Below are 20939 nucleotides of genomic sequence, written 5' to 3' on the forward strand. Positions count from 1 at the left end.
TTGCTAAAGACTAAACCCGTCTTCCCCTCACACATCGGGCCTTACGGGAGACCAAACCCTTCTCCCCCTCACACAAACTCGCACATCTCGTAACTATTGAGCTTGATACTTGTTGATAACTTGAGTTCTGATACTAGTAGTGGAAATTGCACGGGAACCGAGTTTTAAAAATCACAATTCAAAAATAAGATTTAAGGCTTACTTATTCATTAATCAGGTTGTAACTAAACTTATTAATATTAATAATATTATTATTTAACTCTCTCTACCTTCTCTCTCTCTCTCTCTCTCTCTCTCTCTCTCTATGCCACGCACAATCAAAATTAGAGCGACTGTGCACAACGAAATCGATAGACGACAACGGTCGACCCAACACTGCTCAGCCTTGAATTCAGCCACGCAATAGAGATAAGTATCAAGGGGCCCCTCTATTTAGGGAATGGGTTTCGAAGGGCAATTCTTTGATGATAATCTAAAATGCAAAGGATGGTGGCAAGGGAGAACTGCAAAAGTGTTAAGAAGAAATTAAACTTGAAGAAATGGTTTGTTAGAATTAAATTGGAGGATCACACGAGGGCTGGGATGCCACGCACAATCAAAATTAGAGCGACTGTGCACAACGAAATCGATAGACGACAACGGTCGACCCAACACTGCTCAGCCTTGAATTCAGCCACGTAATAGAGATAAGTATCAAGGGGCCCCTCTATTTAGGGAATGGGTTTCGAAGGGCAATTCTTTGATGATAATCTAAAATGCAAAGGATGGTGGCAAGTGAGAACTGCAAAAGTGTTAAGAAGAAATTAAACTTGAAGAAATGGTTTGTTAGAATTAAATTGGAGGATCACACGAGGGCTGGGTTTCCAATTTGTTACTGTTTGCCATTGATTTTTGTTGATTTTGAGGATTACACGAGTGCTGGAGTTCCAATTATGATACGATTACCATTGATTTACTGGGCTTCTAATTTGAGGAGTGCTGGGCTTTTGATTGTTGCATTTTCTGTGGGTTTTGTTGGTGATTGGTGTTACAATTAAAATCGTCGCTTCTCTCTCTATTTTGTTAGTTTTTATCAACTGTGGATGTGGTGATGGCATCGATGGCGGTGGAGTGGCTATGGTTTGCAAATAGTGGTGGTGTTGTTGACAATAGTCACATGTTCATAGAGTGTACAATATGACATATGACCTGTGTAGTGTGGCTTGTGATCATAAATCAGTTATTTGTGATCAATTTTATTTTATCTATGACATGTGATCATTAATCTGTAACTTGTGCATGATGACTGTGACATATGAACTGATAACATGTCACCTTATCTTTATGCATTTGTCACAGGTCCCAGGTTTTAGTTCATAAGTCACAGGTTACAGTTCACAGGTTATAGATCACCATTCACATGTCACATGTTTTTGTGCACTAATAATAGGTCAAGATTCAAGGTCACAAGTTACCGTTTGTATATTATAGGTCACACATAACAATTCACAGTTATATATCATTTTGTATAAGTAGCAAATCGACGTCTACGAGTCAACGTGATAAAGAGAATTGGTTACAGGTCATTGGATCAATAATACAGGTAACAGATCAATGTCCAAAGGTCACAAATTTAAGAGAACTAGTAACACGACATTGGATCAACATCACAGGTAATAGTTTACATTTTAAATCACACCACCAAAAATTTACAAATTTACGTCCAATTTGATGATAAATCAAACATCTAGATCAATTTTACACTCCATCCATGCCAATCGATCATTCAAATTGAAGCTTAATAAGATTATCTATTAATTTTCGTCTATGTTCTAAATTAAATATCCAAACAAGTCGCCACCCTTGAAATACTGTTTTTATGGATATTGAACCGATTGGATGCTGATGGCTACGAGAGCAAATGATGGCAGATGCATTCCCGGTAACTATGGTTGGGCGAGTCTATAGAGAGATTGGAGTAGATCAAGATATTGATATTAATATTTATTAATTACTACCTGAGTTTTGAATTTTTAAACTTTTTTCTTAAAATTGAATTGGGGTATAGTTAAGGCCTGAGTTATGTATTCTTCCCATACTAGTATTAGGTGACATTGGGCCTTCTTAGCTCCAAAAGCTAGATCAAAAGATAAGATTTTTCCTCACATTTATAAACTGGTTACCAATCCCTTCCACAATCGATGTGGGACAACCTCATCATTAATCCCTAGCCTCCTTTAACGTTTGGTTGGGGGAGGCTCCTTCGGAGAAGATGAACGGTTTCAATTCTCCTTTTTTATTTAATTTTTTAATTATTTCGTTAAAGAAATACAAAATTATAATTGTGCTCCTTTAAGTTAATCAAAATGTGGTCAAATTGATTTTTTTTAAGTTGATTGATAGAGGATTGGATGGATTCAGTTCAATTGTCCTCCAGTTGCAATTGAGGCTAAAGATTTGAGGCCCCATCTGCAAAAATGTAAAGACATGATTTGCAAAAGTTTAAGAAGTTTGGAATCCCAACGATAAATTTCACAAATGTTTATCAAATTCAATTGTTCAGGATGAAATATTAAACTCAATAACGTATTAGAACTCAATTAATATGGAATTTATGACGAGTCGTCTTGTTTGAAAAAATCAATATCGACAATTATTTGAGCTTTAAAATTGAACTATTGTACTGTTTCATGTTAAAAAGTGGAGCTGGTCCTATCCCTTATAACAAATAACGTGTCATGTTAGCGTTAGCATCAATCCAATCCCTCATGCAGAAGTTCCAAAATATCAACTCCTCCATTCCATTCGTCATCTGTACACTAACACGTGTTTCGTTTTCACCACCCTCTTCTGCATGTAGCTAATCTTCAACATGTAGCTAATCTTCAACCGGTTTGTTCATTTATTTATCTAATTTCATTATCATCCTCTCTTTCATTTTCATAAGAAATGGATCTGATAACCGCTGCGCTTAACTTTCTGGTGCCTCCAGCAAGCCTTGTGATGCTGGCATTTGCATGGCCTACCTTGACATTCATCAACACTTGTGAATGGATATACGATACTTTCTTCACCTCTGAAAATATGGAGAACAAAGTGGTCGTCATCACTGGAGCTTCCTCAGGGATTGGGGAGGTAATTATTCCACTCTTACAATTTTAACACTCTAGTTATAGGTTATTTCCCCAGTAAATTAAGTATTGTTTCATGTTTCACGTGGGTGCAAAATATTTTGGGGCATCAACGTAAATCGATAGTGAATAATTCGATGATAAAATTGAACAAAATTTCTGGGGAAAAAAGAATTAGAGAGAGTTGTAACTATTAACTTGCTTTAGGGGGTTTGCTTTAAGATTCAAGATTTTTGACATTTCTTCAGTATTTCGGGATGTATTTATGTTTCTGAAAAATAAGAACTGGAAAAAAAAAAAGGATGCGATATAGATTTCATCTGTCCACAAGATTTCATCTTTTGGGTGGAATAAAGTATTAGATAGAAATTTAATGTTTATTTAGGAAATTTAGTATTTTGTTTATGTAAATTTAATATCTTGTTTATGCTGTTGGATAAATCCATGTCGGTTAAAGATGGGGGCTCCTCGTCTTGATTGACCGAAACCCCTAGTCTTGATAGATTATGTGGAATTTTATTTTAAGCTGATGAAATTTGGGAAGTTCCCCCATTGATTTGTCTAATGCTGGGATACATATAAGGAATTGGTTAAATAAAATATTTTTCTTCGTTTACCATAAATGCTAAACTCATGTGCTTCTTTTACCTGTACTTTTGGCCATGGGCACCTCAACAATGACCAATTCTTACTACTACAGCAAATTGCTTATGAGTATGCAAAGAGGCAGGTTAATCTTGTATTAATCGCTCGAAGAGAGCACAGACTGAGAGGAATAAGTGAGAATGCAAGAAGGCTGGGGTCAAGGCATGTGTTGATCATGGCTGCTGATGTTGTCAAGGAAGATGATTGTAGGAGATTTATCAATGAGACAATCAAATATTTTGGGCATGGTAAGCCTGGAGCATACACCTTTTTGCTTCCAATATGTTGTGCTATTCTTTGCCTAAGCAACGAGAAGATTTGAGCCCATTGCTTTAAGCTTAGATTTGTATGAAAACAAGGATTTGACAGATAAAAGGGTTTGAGTTAATATTTATCAGTTGAATCAAGAGGAGCTTTAAGCTTGCAAAGCTTATAAAACTTGCTGCTTGTATTCATTTTTCAGATAAATGAAGTCTTATGCATAATTGTATCACTGACTTGAGTACTGTCTTTCTTGTCTCTTAGGACTGGTATAACTTTACAATACAATAGTGTAGTCGTCCCTCAGACATGTGCACATGCATCATGAGTTCTCAGTTTTTCTCATTTCCTTTCTTTTTGCATCTTGCAGTGGATCATTTAGTGAACACAGCAAGTTTGGGACATACTTTCTACTTCGAGGACGCTACTGATACCAGTGTTTTTCCCATTTTAATGGTATGGTCAAAAATTAGATGCCCTTTGAGCTATTTCTAGAGTTCTTTCAACTTAGTTGTTGAAAAGTTTTCTTTATATGTTTCCAAATCACAATATTTTTCACACCTTAATATTTTTATATTTTAAGATTTAGCTTCTTTTAAAAATTGCTGTACATTATCAGGACATAAACTTCTGGGGTAATGTTTATCCAACCTATGTCGCGCTCCCTTATCTCCGGCAAACCAGTGGACGGATCATAGTGAATGCATCAGTAGAAAATTGGTTACCTTTGCCAAGGATGAGCTTGTATTCTGTGAGTTTTTATGAACTCGACACAATTGCTTTAATTCCAATTTTGAAGATCAATTTTCCCTTCCAATAAAACATTGGATTATTAGAATGAACAAGTACAATAGCTCCATCGTTTGGAAGAAATCTTAAATATTCTTCTTGTTGCATTCAACTCTCAATTATCAATATTCACTAAGCAGATGACAGATTTTTGGTTTTTCAACTCATGTTTCACGAGTAGGCTGCAAAATCAGCACTTGTGAACTTCTACGAGACACTGAGGTTTGAAGTGAAGGATGAGGTTGGAATAACCATTGCAACACATGGTTGGATCGGGACTGAAATGACCCGAGGAAAATTCATGGTGGAGGAAGGTGCAGAGATGCAATGGAAGGAAGAAAGAGAGGTATATTCCAGTCTCATGACCTTGTTTAAATTTGGGTTGTCTCTGGTAAATCCTCGAGCAATTACAACTGAGCTTCTCAAGTATTTCAATATACCTGAGTGTTTTCTTACATACTTTACAAGGTACATGTATCTGGTGGTCCTGTGGAGGAGTTTGCAAAGTTGATTGTTTCTGGGGCATGTAGAGGAGACCCATATGTAAAATATCCAAGCTGGTATGACGTATTTTTCCTATACAGGGTCTTCGCACCCAAAGTCTTGTATTGGACACTTCGGTTCCTTTTGATAAATGGTGGTGAAAGAAGAACCTCTTTCATTGGGACTGGAAGGCCACTTCTAGATATGCCTCATCCCACAAGACTGACAGGAGGTCCCATCACATTCTCCCAATACCTTCAGCCGCAGCAGCAGCAGCCACAGCAGCTGAAATTAGAGTGAAGAAACGATGGATTTATCATTGGAGCATCAGTTTCATCTGCATCTGTTTATGTACTCTGTTTCCAGCTTGTCCTTGCATTGTGTCGAATCTTTGAAATACATACTGGTCATGTTTGCTTCTGTTTCATTAGAATCATTCGAATCTACGTGTTTAGAATCTTTTAACTACCCATAGGATCCATAAGAGATAATAGAACAGCAAATATCCAATCGTTATGTAACACAAAATTCATCAAAATTCTGATACATAATTGTTCCAAAGAGAATAGGAGCGAGTCTGACAATCACTTTTCTGGACAAAACACTCCGACCCAACCTCACCTCAATCCGAATTGAGCAGTCCTTCTTAAATTAAATACTCGGACCACGAACGGGTATTTGAATCGAGAACCGACGGATTTGGTTCGATTCTTAATTTTAGATTAAAAATCGAATAAGGGCCCGTCTGGCACGGCCTTTACTTTGGCTTTTGCTTCTTGTAGAAGAGCTTTTGGAGAAAGTTATTTTAATTTTTGTTTGAAAATTAATATTTAAAATCACTTTTCATTCCGGAAGTGCTTTTGGAGAAAGCCAAAAAAATCGGCTTCCTCTAAAATCTCTTCTCACCTCCAAAAGCACTTTAAACAAAAATAGCCAAACGGTCCAAAAGCAGCTTTTGGCTTTCAAAAACTCCTTTTGGCTTTTCAAAAGACATCCCAAACGGGCCCTAAGAATTGAATCTTATTAATTTTTATTAATATATTTATATTAAGAGGGTGTTCGATAAGCATTTTTATCTAAAAATGTATTTTAGAATAGTAAATTGATGTGAAATGTGCGGTTGAAAAATAAAGAAATATTTTTTATTTACGTGTAATATTATTTTAATAAAGAATGTATGGTTAAAAAGAAAAAAGAGAAAAATGCATTTTGAAGAAAATGGCTACCAAACGAACTCTAAATAAGTCAAATTATCTCTTTTTTTCATAAATAAATTTGCTAACTTAATTTAATCCAAATCCAAAATGTAATTTTCCTATTTCTGATATTCAGTCCAAATTCAACTTAATCAAATTGACCTAAGTTTGACTCAAATCTGTTATTCTATCGTAGTGTTATACCTACAGTTATGGAGAAATCAAATTCAAAGCTCGGTTATACCTCTTTTCATTATTGTAAGTTTCCTATCTTTATCTTTCTATGATTTTAACAATCAAATATACGAAAAACTCAACAAATAAAGGTGTAAAAAATATATAAAATTGGATTACGTTATTTTGTAACAACTAAAATTAAACATATTATTAGTTGAATTAATGTATGATTGTTGTAAATATTAAAAAATTTAATTATTGCAAAAACCTAAGAATCAAATAAAATTGAACTGAACCAAATGAAATCGAACCTGAATAATTCCACAATTAAAATTTAGACCCAACGATTCCACTTATTAAATACCCGAAAATTCAAATTTGATTTGATTATCTTTAAAATCGAACTAAATCAAATCATGTCCAACCCTCCAAATTTTAATCTTTGAAAACAAGTCAAACTTGCATAATCTGGTGCTTCTACAGCATTTTCTTGTTTGCGAGACCTTGCAATGCAATGGTATACCAAGAGATATTTTCTCTAAGTAAATAAAGTAAGTAGAGGCTTAGGCACAAAACACAGATTTGATATGTTTGATATCAGTAACATTAAAGTCAAATATTCAAACTGCCAATCTCCTTGCTGCCATGAAACCACAAAGTTTTGTTACATGCGTGTAAAGAGAAATAATGCAACTTGGTAAAATCAAAAAAACTGCAGTCTCGTCCAGCATTATGCTTGTGACAATTCCAAGCAACTGAAATTAAGGTTTCTCCAGAAAAAACCACCAAAACAGGTAGAGACTAAAAAGTACAAAGCAATAACTCTCTAAAAATAGCAACTCTCCAGTCACACATATAGTTTTCTCAACGATTGGCCTTCGCCACCCTCTCAATCTCATCCTTCTTCTTAATAGCATAGCTGCATGTAAATTAGAAAGGAAGTGAGTAAAGATTCTGCGAACTCTGTAAAAATAAATGGCACTAGAGAAAAGGAAAAAATGAACAAGAGCTTTAGGCATGTGAATATAGAAAAAAGGATAGGCTATTCTCACCTGTTCGAAGACCCCTTGGCCGCATTTATGAGTTCATCAGCAAGGCATTCAGCTATGGTCTTAATATTCCTAAAAGCACTCTCCCTAGCACCAGTAGTGAGGAGATAGACGGCCTGGTTAACACGCCTTAGAGGTGAAATATCAACTGCTTGACGTCTCACAACACCAGCAGAACCAATCCTGGTTGCATCTTCTCTTGGTCCACTACAGCAAAAAAATTAACAATTCATAAAAGTCCATGCACTAGATCCTTAAATATATCTTGCTTTGGAACGTAGAATCTGTGGATATAACAAAGAATCATCATTCCATAAATCTCTCAAGGAATACAGAATTTGGTCTTAGAGCAAGTCTTAGAGCATGCTCAAAAAATACACTTCCAAGTATGTTTTAATGATCCACATAACCTGAACTCATTTTTTGGTTAAAGTAACTGAAATATTGGTTGCATGATAGCTATCATGAAGTATAGAGCAACAATTGCAACATTTTAATCTTTCATATAGCAACAGTTATAGAAGTAGCTAGAGAGAACATTAGCGACAAGATATTTCACTGTACCTGTTGATTACAGCATCAACAATGACTTGAATAGGGTTCTGATCCGTCAGTAAGTGGATGATCTCCATAGCATGTTTGATTATGCGCACAGCCATCAGCTTCTTTCCATTATTACGGCCATGCATCATGAGTGAGTTAGTCAGCCTCTCCACAATTGGGCACTGGGCTTTTCTAAACCGCTTCTGCTGGTACCTCCCAGCAGTGTGAGGCATATAGGTAGGGTGCTTCGCAGCGGTGGCAGTGATGTAATCCTCAACAGAAATGTCACTAATCTGCATAAGAAAAACAATTTTATGAAACAACAGACTCGTTAATGGCTTTAAACTAAAATCCAAGCACACAGTTGCATCCTCATTTAGTGCAGATAAAATGCTTCAAAAGTCTACAAGTCATCGTATTACATCAGAAGTCAATCTACCCATCTTTTAGACATAAGATCCAAGATATGATTTCTGCATCACTGAATGATAATTCAAGAAGCATTTTGGTGCAATAGTCTCTCACTCTAAAATACAAGAAAACAATAAACAAATACCTGAAATGTGAATTATTTTCAAGAATTAAAATGACAGAAAAATTAATTCAAAGCGACAAAGGTCAGCTTCGGATAATGAAAGATTTAATTTGTTGTTTAAATTTCTTGTGAGACGCCCAACATTCATTTTTAAATTTCATAAACAACTGCAGGAAAAAAGGATATTGTTTCTATCTTCAACTATTTTCCTAGAATTACTATGAGCAATGGGATAAAAAGCATAACAGCGTACCAACACATATTCAATAAAATTGAAACAATTGAACGGGTATGAAGATTTTGAAATGTGCTCGTAAGCCCAATAAACTAGGTTAAAATTTATTTGTAATTGATTCAGACATTCCATAGCATTCCAAATCTAAATTAACTATTTCATAGCTAATCTTTCCACAGATTAAGATGCAACGTATTATCACTAGAAAACCTCCAAATACTAACAAGAATAAAGCAATATATATAAACGTATATAAAAACAATTCAATTGTGCATCAGCATGATTTGTACGGGAGTGGGTAAAATTGTACCTGAACTTCGTCATATCTCCAGCGGTTGAAGAGCAATACATCGCTGTGAATCCTATCTTCCTGCTGTTGATCAATAATTATCCCTTCAGTAGCCATTTTTGCTTCTTTAATCTGATTCTGTGATCACACAGGTTGGAGTGGGCTGAGTCCTCAAGCCGCAAAGATAAAAACTGCTGTGTTGTGAGGAAAAGAAAAAGAAAATTCTCCAAAGTACCCTTTTTAATCACACAGGTAGAAACCCTAGGAAGGATGAAGTGGGTGCTTTGTCGAATTCTCCAAAGTACCCTTTTTAATCGGGAAATAATGGGCTCTCGAGTTGGGCCATACACCACACAAAACTGATGATAATTAACTTAACTGGATCTATAGGCAAAACGGTTGGGCCCTCAAGACTGAGGTTCAATTTTTTTCTTTTTTTTTTAATTAACTTAACTGGCCTTTGAATACGCGAGCAAGAAAATTTTACATAAGAAGCATAATTATAAATCGGGTACTCCTCTTTTTGTGTTACTTTCCATCAATCACTTAACCAGTTATATTTACTCCATCTTGTTGCGGAAGTTAAAATTTATTTGCAGTCTCTGAATTTCTAGCAAAATTTTTATTAGATCAACAAATTTAATTTATCTCGATGGAGTTATTAAAATTCAATTTAGTTTCAAATTAAGTCACTTAATTTCATTTTAAATATTAACACTCTGATGATTTCATCACTCTTGAAATGTAAATCTCCAACAACATCACAACACAACAACGATGACAATGATGATNATATTAACACTCTGATGATTTCATCACTCTTGAAATGTAAATCTCCAACAACATCACAACACAACAACGATGACAATGATGATGAGTAAATAGTGGTATATAAGGTCAGCAGGTTAGCAAAGAGAAAAGTCATGAACAATGTCAAAACAACTTTTGGTTATAAATCTATTTATTAAATTATTATAACAATTGCATACAGAGCTCCTAAATAAGTTTAAAAAATTGTGATTGACAAAATATATTTGACTATTTAGTTGTGATGATAAGAAGATGAATATTTCAAAGTTGTTCCAAACATATCTCGAACAACTTGAGGTTCTTCTCGATTGCATAAGTAATGTTGTATGATAGTAATATTTTCACTTGTTTCAATTCAAGAGATGCATTCGTGTTAGTTTGGATGAGGAATATGATCAATGTCAGTGTTTGAAACGGTGGTTGAATTCAACAAAGATTGTGATGAACACTAATTTTTGCCAAAGATATTGAAGAATATTTAGATTTGCGAGAATGATACCTTAGTTTCGAATGAGGAGCTTGCTACGAAAATATATTTCGTTTAAAATGTCACAAGTGCACGATTTGCTAACAAGTAATAAAATGAATTTTGAGTCCAATTATCGAATCAAAAGAGATTGTATTAGTTCAAGTCCGAATTAACTTAACCTTAGTCGAAACAATAGAAATTTGTGATTTTTTTTATAACCAAATTGTTATCAAATAAGTTACTTATGAATGCAACATCTAACTTAACTAAAATCAATGCAAAATCATAATGAATGCAAGTTTGATGAAAATATAATGAAGAAAGAAGCACTAGGATCCCCAATCCCATTGTATCAATCCCTTTTAATCTCGAATATTACAATTAGACAACACGATTTAATTATGAAGTTCAATTTCTTACATTATTTAACAAACTCTCTCAAGTATAATTAAATATATTCTCGTATGTGATCCGACTATATTTCTATAATGGTTGCGAACATATAAGAATACATTAAAGATTTATGAATATTTAAAGATCACGTAGAGTATAACAGTATATTTCGGGCTTAACGACGATTGATACTATGTCTAACTTCTTTTCAATCTTTTGAAAGTAAAACAAGCCACAAAACTCATACAACTATTGAGCATATAATTGTAGAGAAACATAAATCCATGACAATCATTTAAGAATTGAAAATATGCTTTAATATCAAAAACAAAATTCAAAAATTAAAGTTTCATAATACAAGGTTCATCGAAAATTTAGGCGCAAAAAATAATCTAGCTTAACATGATAAAGAGTCAAAAACTAATACAAAAGATGAAATTCATAACTCCGAGAAGAAGAAAATCAAATAGTATAACTCCATCTTCGCGTTTGATCTTCAACCCACATGAACTCTCCAATGAAAATCCTAGTTTATGCTCCAAAATGATGGATTTGTATGATGAATATGAGATGAATGAAATGGCATCTGGATCCTCCATTTTAAATTACTTTTATCCAATCCTTCAATTTCTTCTCGTGAGCACATTAGACTTCAAACCTTCCATCCAATCATTAGTTCAACTTTATTTTCCAATTGCTAGTGAATGGATCCAAAACTGAAAAAAGAGAAAATTAACCAAAGTTAAGTAAAATTTAACACTTTAACAACATAAAAGCTTAGTAATTTGGCTCGAATAAGTGCACAAAAATGCACTTATCAAACATCCTCAAACTAAAACATTTGTTCGTCCTCAAACAAAATAAAATAAAACTTTAGGCATAAGCCTCATTACTATACTAAAACAAATCACAAATAACATACTCAACATTGAATTACTTCCCATATGCCTTAGGTTCGACTTTAAGTCAACACTTTAGAAAGATCCATACTAGGATACAACCAATTTAGTGTTGTTGGTTTACTTATAATTCCAATCCTCTTTTGGTGAATTTTCCCTTATACCTCTCATGTAAGATCATGCATCATGGTTTTTTCTCCAATCTCGAGGTATTTCTAGCACAAATGGGTTCTTAATAATCAATAAAATGCTTTTTTCTACACAAAGTAATCAGAATTAGATACTTGTATCACTATAAAAAAGATGGGAAGTATTTATAAAAAAATCACACTATCAATTTCTAGAAATCAAATCTCAAAGTCCTTATCAAGCACATCTCACTTTTAATAATCCGAATTCTTTTTTTACATACCTTGTACCAGACCTCTCTGTGTTAAGCTTTCTAAATAATCACTGTAACGAGTTTTTAGGTCAATGATTCCCAAATCAGATGACTATAGGACATCAAGTTTTAGATATTGTTGTGGCTTAATCACTCGACTCATAAAATCCACAAAGGGAAGCATAAGATGTATCAAACTCTCTTTTCTTTATTTTTATATCTTATGCGCAAGACCTCCCTCTATTATACTTTCTAAAGAAGAGTTTTAGGCCAATGACTCTCAAGTCAGATGATTATATGACAATAGATTTTTAGATACCTTTGCAGGTTTAATCACTCGAGTTATGAAAGCTCAACGAAGAGAAGAATAAGATCTTTTCTTTTGTTATGGGATTCGAATTTTAAAATGGTCAGTGTCCATTCTCGACTCTTTAACTCAAACTCTTTCAATCAACGGTGGGATCTGAGAACTCCACACTATTAAACTTTTATGAATACAAGCTTTAACCTTTCTACTTCCAAACTGCTTTTTATCAGTTTGGTTTCTATATTAAGGTTTCAGGAATTCATTCAAGCATAGGTCAACAACATTAACAATTAAATCCATATAATCAAATCATCCCCCAATATGAGTGATAAGTTTATACGGCTATGTGCTCAAGTAAACAAGTCTAACATGGATAAGTACTCAAGTAAAAGCATAAGATACGATATTGTAAGTTCTAGGTAAAGTTGTACTCAATTCAAACAAATAAATATCATCATATGCGACAAGTCGTTCAACACTATACTAGACACTTGAGTCCAAGTATTGTACCCACAAAGATTGTACTAGTTCAAGTTCGTATTGACTTAGTCTTAATGGAAACAATAGAAACTTGTGATTTTTTTTTTATATAATCAAATGTGATCAAATAATCTATTTACTAATGCAACAACTAAGTTAACTAAAATCGATGAAATTGTAATGAATACAAATTTGATGAAAATATAATGATTAAAGATGTACTAGGACCCCAAATTCCCTTGTATCAATCCTTTTTAACCTCGAATCTTATAATTTGACAACACGATTTAATTATGAATATCAATATTTCTAAATTATTTAACAATCTCTCTTGAGTAGAATCAAACATATCCTAGTATGTAATCTGACTATATTTTTATGGCGGATGCGAACATATAAGAATGCATTAAGGATTTATGAATACTTAAATATCACATAGAATATAGCAGTATATTTCTATTCCATATCTGATTGTACGATGATTGATACTATGTCTAATTTAGTTTCAATATTTTGAAGGTAAAACCAACTACAAACTGATTCAACTATTGCACATATAATTGTAGATAAACATAAATCAATGACAACCATTCAAGAATTGAAAATGCAAGATTCAAAATTTAAAAATTTCATAATACAAGGTTCACTTAAAACCTAGGCATAGAAAATAATCTAGCCTAGCATGATAAAGAGACAAAAACTAATATAAAAGATGAAATTCATAACCTGAAGAAGAAGAAAATCAAATATTTTTGTTCTGAATTGATCGCAAAATATTGACTATAATGAAATAAACAAGAACACAATAAGAACACTAAGATTTATGTGACAATCTAAGATTGGAAAAAAAATCACGGACAAGGGAGTAGAATTTCAAAGTGAAGAAGAATTAGATCAAGTATTTGCATCTACATCAAATGATTTCAATGGTCATGAACTTCAAATTCCTCAAATTGAACAAAGATTGTATAAATGAACTATTCCAAAGGTAGAGAAAAACTCTATCTATGAAATAGGAAAGTTTGATTTTACTCAAAATTATGTCTTCAGAACTTTTGAGCAAACTATACCAATTAAGAGTCAAAATGCATTTATCAATTTATTTTCAAAAGAATCTATTGAATCTCACAAAAAGAAATTTAAATATCTTCATGTTGGATTAATTCAAATTGCTGTTAAACCCTTATTTCGACTTAGTTTAGACATTCATATTCTCTTAACTCTTAGAGATAAGTAACTTCTCCAATTTGAAAATTCATTATTATCTGTTCTAGAATCAAATCTAGGAAGTGTTCTCGTTTATTCAAATTGTCATCCAAATTTTTCTATCAATCTCAATGATGGAGATATTCTTAATACTCTAAATCTTCATATTTAAACAAAAAATCTTGATTTTAATGATCATTCAAATACTTTTGCTATAATATATAAATTATATTACAAGCTCATGAATACTCAGCTCAATATTGGTTCTCTGCGTTCATCTCCAAAAGATGAACGTCTTTTGGTTGAATTTAATCCTTTTCATTCAAGCACCATGATTCCCAAAAGAATTCCTTGGAATCTTCAATCTAGAGGAGTTGGATGGAATTTTGAAAATGTTCAAAATTTTATTCTTACTCCTATTCAAATTATTCCAAATCAAATTCTTACTTTTCTTGACGGAAATGTCAAAATAATTTTTAAAGGATCTTATTCTAGGTTTCAAAGATCTTACTCTTCTAGATCTGAAGATAAACCTAAAAATTCTTTTCAATCTGCTAGATTTTTAATATCTTCTCTTTCCTGTGTTGATTTTAATCCCAATGTTCCAAAACCTCATTACAAAGATAAAGAAGAAGAGTCAGAACAACCTGATTCTCAAACTTTATCTGATATGGTTCCTCCTCCTCCAAATGAGAAACTTGATCATGATTGCAATGTTATTTCTTCTGGAATTAATAGAAGGAATGGATTTAAAACTAATCAGTCTACTTATGTCAAAAGTTTTAGAAAAAATTTCAAAAAACTTTTTCAAAAGATGAAAGAGAATCTTTTTGGGAAGAATTTTTTGAATTCCCTGAAAATCTAAGTTTTTGTGAGTTGGCATATATTAAAGTTTACAATAAAAAAAAGCCCACTTCAAAGAAAGAAAAATATTCAAAATACAAATACTCCAAAAAGGATTTGGAAAACTTCTTCTGGTGAATCTATTCTCATCCTCCTTTGCAAGAGATAGTAGTTCCTCATGGAAATACTGAAATTCTTGCCTTTCCTCTTAAAAACATATCTGAAGAACAACCTGACGAATCTCATGTTGTTGCTAAAGATATAAAAAATATTCAAACTCAAAATAACTACACTACTATAGTTCTTCAATTTATGTAGTTTCAACTCAACGGAATTGAATTAAATTCTAAAGCTGAGATAGCATCTTCTTCAAAATCTATTAAGCCTATTGAGCCAGTTTTAATAAACGGGCATGAGGCTACTCCAAAGAACCCTCTTAAAACTGAGGTCAATGTTCTAAAAGAACTAACAACTCAGTTATTAAAATTATCATCATCTTCTAGTCAAATAACATTAATATTATTGACGATCTTAAATCTCAATTTATTGAAGATGAAATTCCTCATATTAATGAACTTCAAAACAAAAAGGTTCAATTTTCAAAGGTTCCTCCTTACTATCTAAAAAATACTCGTCCTGGTTTACTTTTTGAAGAAAAGTCCAAAGTCCCCACAACAATTTTTGGCAATGGTATAACTGTCTGGAATATTAACGATTTAACTGAATATAAAAATCTTCAAACTCTTGAAAGAATGGGTGCTTGCTTTAATGCCTATATTCAAGAAGGTCATTCCACCATTGAAGTAACAAATAATATTACTCAAGGTTTTGCTGGACAAATTAATAATTGGTGGTTCAATTATATTACTGAACAAGAAAATATTCAAATTGGTCAAGCTACTAAACCTGATGGTTCAAATGATAGTTTTGATACTTTAATTTTTAGTATTATTAAACATTTTGTTGGTTCTCCAGCAGATGTTTTAGAAAAGGTTTCAAATATTTTAATGAGTTTAAATTCTTCAAGTTTACAGGATTTTTGCTGGTAAAAGATATATTTTTAACATGTATTGGAAAAAAAGATTTTTATCCAGACTTCCAAAATTATTTTCAGACAAAGTTAACAATTCAATAAAAAGGGAATATGAGAATAATATTCCATATTATCTTATTCCATATGGAGAATTAATTAGTTTCATTAACAGAGAAGGATTAGCTCTCTATAATGAAATTAAACTTAAGTCTAAATTGCAATCAAAATGATTAGACGGTCGAAAAGAACTAAAATCTTTCTGTGAACAATATGGACTTGAGAAAATAATTTCTCCTTCAAAATCAAAAAATAAAAATTTTTCAAAAAGAAAATTTTATTCAAAAGAAAAGAATTTTAAAAAACCTTCTTATTCAAAAAATTATTCTAAAAGGAAATTTTAAAAAAGAAAAATGTTATTTGTTGGAAATGTAGAAGGCCAGGGCATTATTCTAGTAAGTGTCCTTTCAAAAGCAAGATTAATCATCTTCAAATTGATGAAGATATTAAACTTGAACTCCTTAATCTTATTGATTCAGATTCAAGTTCTAATGAAGAAAACATTTCTGATTTAGAACGTGTTTATCAACATCGAGAAGATTCTGGTGTTGAATCTAGTTCAAACTCCTCTTCTTCTTCCAATCAAAGTAAAAAAATTTGTGATTCTAAAACTATAATAAATATTCTTACTAAACAAGAAGAACTTATGAAAGCTATTGGAGATCAGATTGGAGATCCAAAACTCAAAAATAAGTTCAGTACTCTTTTACCTTCAAATTCAAAAATTGGACCTTCTAATATGCAAAATATTTTAAATCGTTTTGAAACCTCAAAATCTTCTAGTTCTAATTTAAAATCCAAAATCAATTCTATGAAAACCCACATTTCTATTCTTGAAGGTCAAATGAAAGGTGTTCGAATGGAAGTTGCTCTTTTAAAAACTTAAGATTTAAAACAAAAAACAAAAATGTCTGCCTCCTCATCTTCTTGCTCTTCTGATGAACATTTCTTCCTTCAAATCCTCAATCTAAAGAAGAAATGGTTAATGTTATTAAACGTATTCAACTTCAAAAATGGTACTGCAATATGACTATTATAGTCAACAAATATTCAAATTTACTTCTAGAGTCCTTATTGATTCTGGAGCTGATCAAAATTGTATTAGGGAAGGACTTATTCTTATAAAATATTTTGAAAAAACTATTGAACGTCTTTAAAAGCTCATGTTTGCAATTCAAATATTTGTTTCAAAAATATATTTTATCTAATAAAAGATTTGGATCAAGAAGTCATTTTTAGTACTCCTTTTATTATTCAAATATATCCTTTTCAAACTAATTCAAAAGGTTTAACTACAAATATTTTTAGTTAAAAAATTTGTTTTAAATTTACAAATCCTCCTTCTTATAAAGAGACAATTCTTTAAAAGAAGCATCTATTTCAAAAATTATTAATAATATAAATCTCAAAAAGAATCATATTAAATTTCTTAAAGAAGAAATTAAATTTCAAATAATTGAAGAACAATTACAAAATCCTTCAATTCAAGGAAAAATTTCAAATTTTCTAAAAGAAATTTGTTCAACTATTCCAAATGCTTTTTGGGATAAAAATAAACACATTGTTTCTCTTCCTTACAATTCTGATTTTCATGAATCAAATATTCCTACAAAATCACGTCTTATTCAAATGAATAAAGAACTTCTAGACCAATGCATCAAGGAAATCAAAGATTTAGTTCACAAAGGTCTTATACGTCCAAGTAAATCTCCTTTCTGCATTCTATGTCAATAATAAAGCTGAAATTGAATGAGGTGCTCCTCATTTGGTTATCAATTATAAACCCCTCAACAAAGCTTTTAAACGGATTAGATATCCATTACCTCAAAAGAAAGACCTATTGAATAGGTTATTCAATGCTGCTATCTTCTCAAAATTTGACAAGAAGTCAGGTTTTTGGAAAATTCAAATTAAAGAAGAAAATAGATATAAAACTACTTTCAATGTTTTTTTTGGTCAATATGAATGGAATGTTATGGCATTTGGTCTCAAAAATGCTTCATCTGAATTTCAAAAAATTATGAATGATATTTTAAATTCTTTTTCAAGCAAAAATTAGGTTTCTAGGACATAACATCCATATAGGAACCATTACTCCAATTCCAAAAAGCTAGAATTCGCTGATAAATTTCCAAATGAAATTTTAGATAAAAACAAGTTTGCAGCGTTTTTTAGATTGTCAATTATATTGCAGATTTTGTTAAAAATATACGTCAAATATGTTCCTTACTTTTCAAAAGGTTACAAAAGAACCTTGATCAATGGAGTCACAAACATACAGTTGTCGTCCAAAATGTCAAAAATATCCCCTATCTTTCAATTCTTGACCCCACAGCCTCTATTATTGTTGAGACAGATGCATCTGACATAGGGTATGGTGGAGTACTCAAACAGATTTCGAACCAGCCAAATCAAGAACAGTTGATTAGAGATAACAGTGGTGTGTGAGCCGACCCTTAAAAGAATCATTCTACTATCAAAAAAGAGATTTTATCAATAGTATTATGTAATTCAAAATTTCAAAATGATTTAATCAATAAAAATTTTATTTTGAAAACTGATTGTAAAGCATCTAAAGATGTTTTATAAAAAGATGTGAAAAATCTTATTTCAAAACATTTTTTTGCAAGATGGCAGGCTATTTTGTCCTGTTTTGATTTTGAAATCATTTATATACAAGGTAAACCAAATCTTCTTGCAAACTTCCTCACAAGAGAATTCATACAGAAAAGAGAAAGTTGTGAGAATTCAAAATTGAGAGAAAATTATTCATGAGTTGGGCAGATCGAGTAGAGAAAAAATATTCAAGAGAAAAATCTTCAATGGCTTCCTCTGAAACTCAAAATCCTTTTCAAAAGAAAAGCAATGGAAAGAAAAATGCTACTCCCTTATTTTCAATTGATGACCTCCTTAAATGATCATCATCAAAATTTGAAAAACAAGTTGCATTTTCTTCTTCTAAAAAAACTCAAAATACGACTATTTCAACCCTTGCTTTCAAAAAGCCAGACCAAAATAAAATAAATCCATAACAATCCAAACCTTCAAAACTTTCAAATTACAAAAAAGCTGTTCAAGGTTCTAGAAAACTTCCTCAAATTTTTCAGTATTTTCTCAAAATAGCTTGTGAACCAATATTTGAAATGGAAACATCTTGGCTAAATAGATTTACATCCCTTGATGATTGTCTTTTAAGCCTTTTTTCAAAAAAAAAAAAAGTTTGTTTCATGCCTACCAATATCAAAAGATCCCGAGAATATTATGACACTATCCTCAAGAAAATAGGATCAGCTATAATTTCTCATACCCCAAATGAACGAAATCTAAACAAAATTGATTTTTCAAAAATAAGTATTCAAATGGTATTGTAATATGAAGACTGGAACAAGACCCATGGGATGAGAAGAGAATTCGCTTTTCTGAACGTAAAACATTTGAATCTCATTTCAATTATTTTGATTACAATGATGCCTGGTATAATGTTTTTTACTTTAAACCAGTGACTCATTCTTGGTTTATTCTTTTCAACCAAAATTGCAATCCAAATTTTTCAAAATGGTTTCAAAATTGGTTCGAATTTTTTAAAATTAAAGAGGAGATTTTACCCAGTCTTACTCTTCAAAGATCTGAACACTTCAAAAAAGATGCAAAATCCTTTTTAAAGCCTCAAGAAAATTTTTTATTTCAATTTGCATTCAATCTGAGAGTCTCATGGATTCTCTGCTGGGATTTCTTTGTCCTTTCAGATTCAAACTCTAAATATTTTACTCAAAAAAATATTTGGTCAAAATTCAGAGGAACAAATTGTTGTTCAAAAACATTTCAATCATGAATTCAAGAACAAATGAATATTGGTGTTCTTAAAATTTCAAAAAATGATCTGGAGAAAAATACAGATTTTCTCACAGAAAAATCAAGATTAATGGAAATGTTCAATCAACGTAAAACGCTAGAAGAACTTGCAATAATTTCTGAAAAAATTGCGTCTGACTGAAACTGCATCAAAGAAATTAAAATTTATTCAAGAAGATTCTTCTCAATCAAGATCAATATCAGACCATGCACATAGCAATGAGGATATGAAAGATCGACCAAAGATTAATGAACTTATTAATCAAGAGACACAAAAGAATTTAAAATGATTATATGGACCCAGTTATTTAGATGAATTTCAAAATTATTGGGCCTTAAAGTCAAAAGAGATATTATTCAAGCTTTGTCTGCTACTAAACAAATTATTTTTACCAGCTTTACCCACTTTCAAAAAGATATAACTTTATTAAAGCCACTTTAATAAGGTTTTCTTCAAAGTTGGTAAAATTGTAAAAAGGAGACTCAATTATGGGAGACAAAGACAAAAGTTGATGAAAACTTTTCCAAGAGACGTTGCAAAATTCAAAATGAGCAATAATTTAAGATTCTTTTTCAAATTGAAGAAATTTTTAAATCCGGAGTTCAAGAATTCAAGTATTTAAATAGATCAATACTTCAAGATCTCCTCAGAGCGGAATTAACGGGAGATAAATCAGCCTTAAGATAGTTTGAAAAAACCTTGTATTCTTAAACTTTCTTAATTTTCAATCTTGTAATTCAAAGCTTTTATTTCAAATTTTTATCTTGTAATATCAATTATCATATTTCAATAAAATTATTTCTTCAATTAAACATTTGTTTATTTTCACTTCTACTCTATATCACTTGGGCCTCATTTGGTACATATATTATAGATGAATAGGGTCAAGAAAATG

At 31.8% G+C, this 20939-nt stretch overlaps 2 protein-coding genes across 2 annotated transcripts; one reads left to right on the forward strand and one right to left on the reverse strand.

Moving 5' to 3' along the window:
- Positions 1 to 2822: 2822 nt before the first annotated feature.
- Positions 2823 to 5742, forward strand: LOC111409125 (11-beta-hydroxysteroid dehydrogenase-like 5). The gene is made up of 6 exons (XM_023039082.1): positions 2823 to 3114; positions 3811 to 4003; positions 4387 to 4472; positions 4636 to 4767; positions 4987 to 5151; positions 5274 to 5742. Exons 1-6 carry the CDS (start codon positions 2929 to 2931, stop codon positions 5586 to 5588), a joined length of 1077 nt encoding a protein of 358 aa, XP_022894850.1. The 5' UTR covers positions 2823 to 2928; the 3' UTR covers positions 5589 to 5742.
- Positions 5743 to 7246: 1504 nt separating this feature from the next.
- On the reverse strand, positions 7247 to 9553 carry LOC111409126 (40S ribosomal protein S5-like). The gene is made up of 4 exons (XM_023039083.1): positions 9334 to 9553; positions 8275 to 8546; positions 7714 to 7917; positions 7247 to 7580 (listed from the first exon to the last, which is right to left on the reverse strand). The coding sequence occupies exons 1-4, from the start codon at positions 9427 to 9429 to the stop codon at positions 7526 to 7528; spliced, it is 627 nt and encodes a 208-aa protein (XP_022894851.1). The 5' UTR covers positions 9430 to 9553; the 3' UTR covers positions 7247 to 7525.
- Positions 9554 to 20939: the final 11386 nt, after the last annotated feature.

The sequence above is a fragment of the Olea europaea genome, chromosome 14 (assembly GCF_002742605.1).
Source record: "Olea europaea var. sylvestris chromosome 14, O_europaea_v1, whole genome shotgun sequence".
In the NCBI taxonomy this organism is placed as follows: domain Eukaryota; kingdom Viridiplantae; phylum Streptophyta; class Magnoliopsida; order Lamiales; family Oleaceae; genus Olea; species Olea europaea.

Coding starts and splice junctions, on each gene's coding strand:
- LOC111409125 (XM_023039082.1), top strand. CDS start 2,929: ATGGATCTGATAACCGCTGCGCTTAACTTTCTGGTGCCTCCAGCAAGC. Junction 4,473..4,635: donor GTGTTTTTCCCATTTTAATG/GTATGGTCAAAA, acceptor GTACATTATCAG/GACATAAACTTCTGGGGTAA. Junction 4,768..4,986: donor CAAGGATGAGCTTGTATTCT/GTGAGTTTTTAT, acceptor TTTCACGAGTAG/GCTGCAAAATCAGCACTTGT.
- LOC111409126 (XM_023039083.1), bottom strand. CDS start 9,429: ATGGCTACTGAAGGGATAATTATTGATCAACAGCAGGAAGATAGGATT. Junction 8,547..9,333: donor GGAGATATGACGAAGTTCAG/GTACAATTTTAC, acceptor TTTCTTATGCAG/ATTAGTGACATTTCTGTTGA. Junction 7,918..8,274: donor GTTGATGCTGTAATCAACAG/GTACAGTGAAAT, acceptor TTTTTGCTGTAG/TGGACCAAGAGAAGATGCAA.